This window comes from Octopus sinensis, linkage group LG2 (genome assembly GCF_006345805.1).
Source record: "Octopus sinensis linkage group LG2, ASM634580v1, whole genome shotgun sequence".
NCBI lineage: Eukaryota > Metazoa > Mollusca > Cephalopoda > Octopoda > Octopodidae > Octopus > Octopus sinensis.
The window spans coordinates 158,629,545-158,637,044 of NC_042998.1; the positions used below are offsets into that span (position 1 = coordinate 158,629,545).

A 7,500-nucleotide genomic window follows, 5' to 3' on the forward strand; every position below is an offset into this window, starting at 1 on the left:
ATACACTGTGAAGTGTTGTCTGTGATTATTTACGATGTGACGACTTCTGGCGAATCTGCTAAAGAAGATATTGTTATACTTGGGGATGTTCTCTTTTTTTTTTTTTAACAAATTATACACACGTCTGTCAAAGTTCTTTCGTCCCACAGAATGTGAGACGAAAGTACCTTGACAAACGTATAAACTAAAAGCAATACGAATAAAACTTAAGTGATGCTCAAATAAATAGTGCGTGTGTTTAATTGGGGGGAAAATGACCATATCCATGTATAACATTATTTGCTTCAACACGCATGTTCACGTCAAGAATCTTCCAAACCAAATACGTAAACGAAAAAGAAGAGTTTAAGGGATATTCTAAGAATATCCTGAAGCCATTCTTCATATGCTTTGAACTTTAAATAATTAAATACTCGTATCGTTTATATTTATGTTGACGGTCACTAATTAACGATATTTAGATAGATGATTTAAGACAGCGAAATTAAGAGTATTTGTTACTGTTATGAATTTATCGAGTGGGAGCGGCGTTCATTAACTTTTCTGGAGACCCATAAATAAGTGTGAGAAAGAGAGGGGTATTGTATTGGCCTGAATGTTCGGTCTTCAGTAAAGGTAGTTATGGGACAGGATGCGGTGTCAAATTAGGTTATGGTTTTAATTACATTAACTAGCCATATTCTAAGCTTCGAAGATTCGATTTTATATCGGTTCTCAGTTGATAAAATTTCCTTTCTCTTACCCGAAATACTATTGATGAAATAGTATTACTTATTCTTCAATGCGGCGAGCTGGCAGAAACGTTAGCACGCCAGGCGAAATGCGTAGCCGTATTTCGTCTGCCGTTACGGTCTGAGTTCAAATTCCGCCGAGGTCGACTTAACCTTTCATTCTTTCGGGGTCGATAAATTAGCACAAGTTGCGTACTGGTCGGTCTAATCGTCTGGCCCCTCCCCCCCCCCAAATTTCGGGCCTTGTGCCTTGAGTAGAAAAGAATATTTTCAAATATTTTCCGCGTATTTATACGTATTGTTTAGTTGTATATTTATATAATTGCCTTTCATTCTTTCGGGGTCGATAAATTAAGTTAAGTTAAGCACTGGGGTCGATGAAATCGACTTAATCCGTTTGTCTGTCCTTGTTTGTCCCCTCTGTGTTTAGCCCCTTGTGGGTAGTAAAGAAATAGGTATTTCGTCTGTCTTTACGTTCTGAGTCCAAATTCCGCCGCGGTTGACTTTGGACTTTGCCTTTCATCCTTTCGGGATCGATAAATTAAGCACCAATTGCGTACTGAGGTCGATCTAATCGACTAACCCCCTTCCCAAAAATTTCGGGCCTTATTCCCAGAGTAGAGAAGAATATCATTTATGTTTCTCAAATGTTAGGATTATGTATTATCCTCCAAATTAAACTAACGTTGTAGCCATTTCTGTAGATAATTTTTGTCTAATATGCATCTAATATTTGAGAAAATGCAATGGACTTTAGAATTGGTAGAATACTTGACTATTCTGCTACGCCTATTTACTGTCCGAGTTTAACACTCAACCTGTTTTTTTTTTTTCCTTGGAAAACATAAAAGAAATACCAGTCTGTTAGTGGGACCGACTAAATCAGTGCACCCCTACTTTAAAGGAACATCTTTATGTCAAAGTTATAAATTGTTATTTTGTATTAAGTTATCTTTAAATAGTTTATCATTGTGCTCTTCTTTTCTGTTTTCAAAGATACCCGAGGTTTAAAGGATCCCCACCAAGTAGAAAACCTGCAGGATCAAGCACAAGTGATGCTTGGTCAACATATTCACACTCAGCATCCAACACAACCAATCAGGTAAGTTACAAAAGAAAAAAGAAACAGTTCTTTCTTACATACTAATAACTGACACTTCTACTCGTAGAAGAATTAGTGCACCAGACTAAATATTTTAGATTATTCTAACAAATCTTTTACCATTTCTTTCAAAAATGTTTTAATATTTAATCATATCTCTCTCTATTTTGACCGTTAACATCACCATTTACTTTTTTCATATCCCAAACCGCTAGGACATAAATACTAGAGACAGGATGGAAATCGAAATACTCGCAGCATAAATACAGACTGAATGTTCAAAACATAACCTCAGCTCATAGAAGGACTTCAGTGTCAACTAATTAAAATTGTCACTTTCATGAACAATTGAACCTCTATGCAGTGACCCGACCTGCTAGAATTAACAGCCAAATCGCCCCACCAATAGTAACACCCAAGTTACAAGAAATTAAAGACTGGCTTATATAGTCCCCATCACACAAAGAAGATGGGTTACACATGGGTGAAATGCATTTCATTAAAAATAGTGTGCATCACGAGGACAGAAGAAGGGTTAAACAACAACAGTATCTGTTTCTCCGTCTTATTTCTCTATGCCAATTTTTAATTTTCTATCAACATACTTACATTGCTCATGCTTCTACAATATCCAATGCAGGATGTGTGCCATAACCTTATTATCACTGATTGTGTTATAACATTGGCGATAAACAGTCAAGATAACTGATAATTTCACCACCTCACCTGCCCTCCCCATTTTCTCTCTTTCTTTCTCATTCCCCTTCTCTCTATTTTTTACCATATTTTCCTTATTTTTCGTTTAGTTTTTCAATGTTATTCCAAATAATTATACTGTTTTGTTGATTTGTTTTGTTTGTCAACAGTAATGACATTTTTATGTCCCTCTTGACAAACAAATGTGTCCTAGAAAGAAATACACGTGAACGATAAAACTGCAACCCTTGGAAATAAATCTCATATACATACACACGTACATATGTATGTATGTATGTATGTATGTATGTATGTATGTATGTATGTATGTATGTATGTATGTATTTATATATATATATATATATATATATATGCATATATATATGTATATATGTGTGTGTATGTTCATTAATACTATAGAACGAGAGAAAAAGTACTTAATGCATGTTATATGTGTATACACACACACGCGCACAGAAAGACACTTATGAAGCATGTGTATGTGTGTGTGTGTGTGGTGTGTGTGTGTGTTGTGTGTGTGTGTGTGAACGTTGCGGGCAAAGTTAAGCATAAGGTGACACACGTGTTTTCACATATGCACATGCATACTCACACAGAAATCGACTTGAGTTAAGAGGTTACATAAAAAACAAAAAAAAGATTGGGAAAATTTTTGTTTGTTTGTGCCCATGCACTAAAACGTCGATTAGTATTATACTGTATGCAATATGCACGTGTCCACCATACTTGGATTTTGGAAGCGGTTGAGGTAAATCAAATAGCAGGCTGGAAAAGGAAGAGGAAAGCGAAGAAAGGAAGGAGAAAGCGAAGAGAAGGAGAAAGCGAAGAGAAGCAGAAAGAGAGAGAGGGAGAGAGAGAGAGAGAGAGAGAGAGAGAGAAGTATAAGAGCTGATTAAGAGCACGCTCAGGTCGCCATAACTTTTGGAAAGTGCAAATACTCGATGAAAATGAAGCGATCTGGAAGATGTGTAAGGGGTTGTGAGGAGAAAGGTGACTATAGTCTTGTAACCATTAAACCATCAGTGAGAAAAAGGCTAAATTAATCAAAACTTTGGTGAAATTCTGCTTGATTCCCGACTTGTTCACCGTCTTCGTTTCCCGGAGACAAGCCGCGTGCTTTACAGTCGAACCACGTGCCAAAATGGTAAAGGAAGAGAAGAAAACCGAAATAGGGTTCCTGGGTGTTTGTGGGGAAAGGGGATTTGCTTACAACTACTTTTCCACATTCTAACAGTGAAACTGTCTATTGTCTTCATTACGCCTCAGCCGTCGGCCAATCTGTAGAGCACAAGGTAGGTTTGACAGGCCAATTGACTAACCGAAAACAAAAACAAGAACAGCATATTTAGTAAAGATAATGATAATAATAATAATAATAATAATAATAATATAATAATAATAATAATAATGGCAGTGATGATGATAGTGTGGGGGAGGGGGAGGATGTCGACAACCACTATGGTGACATTGAGTCAATTCTGTAAGTCTTATCGTTTAATTTCAGCACTTAGAAATTTCCCAGGAGAGAGTGTCGAGGGTCGTCTTTGTAATTGAATTTATGTCAATATATCTTAAATTTATTGAGTCAAGGGATCTGAAACCGTCAGCTTTGTACACTGACTCCATCGATCACAAGCTGATTAGCCAAGATGTCACAGTATTGCTAACAACGCTCGCGAACTGAGTTGGATCTATCATTTTTAACACGAATGCCACACTAATGAAAGCAGTATTAAAACTCACACTTTGCAAAACGATTTTCTTGTTTTTATTTTATTTTGTTTTCTCAATTTCCTTAAAATAAATCTTTGATTAAAGTTGGTAGATGAAAAATAACGAAGAAAAGTAATGCAATTATAAATTGTAGAATGATAGCTAATTTTATGGGTGAAGGAAAAATGCATTTGCGAATTAACAAAAGCGACTGTAGTGCATGTACAATAGTGTACTGTGTTGGGATGAATGTGTTAGCTCACAAACTGAATAAATGAGATTTAAAACTTAATTGAGAATAAACCCAATACATCAGTTACTATACTTAAAAAATGAAAATTTAACAACCGAGTAGAAAAACAGTTTACATACATGAATAGCTTATGGCGAATACTAAATTTATTTTCTGGTGTGAAAAATATACGAGAATAGAAAAGTTGTAGCTAAATGTATAGAAATGACCGCAATTGACGCTATACAGAGCATCCTTTTATACTTAACACACATTGATTCTTGAAAAAAAAAGATTGAAGATTACCCGCACATTTTCACTTTTCTTTATTCATAAAATCTGTGTTTTCTGTACTTGCTGTGGTTTTTAGTCACGGTCAGCTCTAGTCGATCAGAAATATATTCATAGGGACTCTAGCTATGATGAGTCCATCTGTTTAGACATACTGTTGCACAGAGGACATTGTCAAATATAGCCTTACTTTTTGAAAGAGAAGAAGGAGTGCTTTGAAAGAGATTTGACTGTTATTTTCTGCAGGACGAACAACCACGTAGAGACCTGTGTGGGGAACTTGTACCATCAAGGTTTTATAAAACTAATCAAGGTTTTATAAAACTAGTTGAATGTAATGCCACTGTAACAATATATTTATATAAATGTGCAAGTGTATGTTGTTTATATATGTATACTCACACGCATACACGCAGATAGATAGATAGATAGATAGATAGATAGATAGATATTAATTGAGTGTTTTATTTATATAGCAAAAACTCAGATTTTTAAACGGTATAGTTGGTCGACTGGAACTTATTTTATCTATCGATTCCCAAAGAATGGAATCAACGATGGAATCAATTTTTGATATGCGTTCTAGATGACAAGTTTGTGAAAGAACAGTTGATGACATCGACAGCTCTGTTTAAATAGTACTTATTTTATACACCTTGGAAGGATGTAAAGGAAAACCTGGCTCGTATTGAAAAAAAATAAACGCAGCTTCAAACTGAACTGCTGCGCCGTATTGTCTAAAGCTGAAGAACATTCTACGGCATTCAACAACGTATTTGTTGAGTATTTCTTGAATATTTATAGAAAATTGAGTGCACTAATGGAAGAGTGTGGAGACACATGGTTTAGTGATCAGGGTGTTTGACCCATGATCGTAAGACCATGATTTCATTTCCTGGACCGAGCGATGCGTTGTGTTCCAGAGCAAAACACTTCAATTCACGTTGCTCCATTACAATCTACAGGCAAAAACGAGTAATTCTGTGACGAACTGACGTCTCGTCCAGTTGATAAATATATACGCCTCGAAAACCTGCCATATGAGTCTATATCACTCGGCAAGGATCTTTACACTCTCTTTTTTTTTTTAACCAAGGGGTACCAAAGTAAGGCATCAAGTAATCAGTTTACTCCTATTACGTTCTAGCTACAAATGTTATTGGATCAGATCGTTTACGGTTTCAATGTACTTCAGTCTAGCAATTAATGAATATCATAAACACATGGTCATTGACTAGTCTGACTGCACCCACTCTACTTGCATGTAATTAGTTGTAGTATTTTTCTGAAGTCGACGAAATGGCATAACCTTTAGCACACCGGGCAAAATGCTTAGCAGCATTTCGTCCGTCTTGACGGTCTAAGATCAAATTCTGCCGAGGTCGACTTTGCTTTTTAGCCTTTCGAGGTCGATAAAATAAGTTCCAGCCAAATACTGGGGTCGATGTTATCAACTTCCCTCTCAACTCAAAAACTGCTCTCCGCCAACATTTGAATTAATTATTCTGTACTTAAGGCGGCAACTTGGTAGAATCATTTGCAAAATGTACAAAATGCTTAGCAGCATTTCTTTCGGCTCTTTACAACGTCCTGGGTTCGACTTCCACCGATGCCGACTTTGCCTTTTATGTTTTCAGAGACGATAAAATATGTACCAGTTAAACAGAGCGGTCGATGTAATCGACATACCCTTAAAATCCCTGGTCTCGCGCCAAAATTTGAAAACTAATATTTATTCTGTAATTTATCACCATTCTGTAAAGTTTTCGAGCAGTAGATTGACAGAAACATTCGGAGTTCAAACTTAGCTAGTGCTGACTTAATTTTTCCCGCTTTGAATTCAAGAAAATACATACTAAGTGTTTAAGAGGCCTGGCGTAATCGTGTAATCATTATATTTTAGAAATGTGTAATGTTTGACAAATGTAAAAACGTATATTTCTCCAGAATTTTATCGTTCAAAGTATATTTTCAACCAGTTGCAAAATAAAGTTGATTATAAATTTCAAATGAAATTTTATTGTAAAATGAATGTATTGTTTAACCCCGCCCTGTGTTTATTTTATTGGGAGCATTGCACCAGGTTTACTATTTCTCCCTACATTTAACTCTTCCAGCCACAGAAGCAATACTATACGTCATGAGCACTGTCTTTCCTCTCTGTCTAAGCAATTAATAATGGTCAATCGCAGAAAAATAAATTCTTTAGAAGCATGAGAGAAATATTTTAGTAATAGCTGACAAAACGTGTTATTTTATGCCTGCACTGATACAGAATCCGAGTATTCAGGAGACTTTAAAAGCTGTACTGGGTTATTTATGTACCAACTCATTTTGTAAAAGACTGAATAATATTGATTTCAAATTTTGGCACGAAAGATCTGCAATTTCTGGGTAGTTTATTAAGCCGATTACATTGATCCAAGTACTCAAATGGTACTTATTTTATCTGCTCCTAGAGGATGAAAGGCAAAGACAACCTCGGCAGAATTTGAACGCAGAACGTGAGCACGGACGAAATGCTGCTCAGCATTTTGCCCGATGTGCTTGCAATTCTACCAGCATATCAGCTTTCATAAAGGCGGACGAAATGCCGCTACGCATTTTGTCAGAAGAGCTAACGATTTTGCGATCTCCACCGTACAACCTTGAAATATTAATTATTAATTCTGAATCTATAGCTTAAAATCTCAACAGTTGAGTTTCGAATGTCT

At 36.0% G+C, this 7,500-nt stretch overlaps 1 protein-coding gene across 1 annotated transcript in view; it reads left to right on the forward strand.

The window, feature by feature from the left end:
- The window catches only part of LOC115226597 (photoreceptor-specific nuclear receptor), a gene marked incomplete at its 5' end in the record, with an annotated part of 205,353 nt that overhangs the window by 196,037 nt on the left and 1,816 nt on the right, over window positions 1-7,500 (forward strand). The window contains one exon of the mRNA XM_029797613.2: window positions 1,728-1,833. Within this exon, the coding sequence (XP_029653473.2) occupies window positions 1,728-1,833 (106 nt within the window). The remainder of the gene's footprint in view (window positions 1-1,727; window positions 1,834-7,500) is intronic.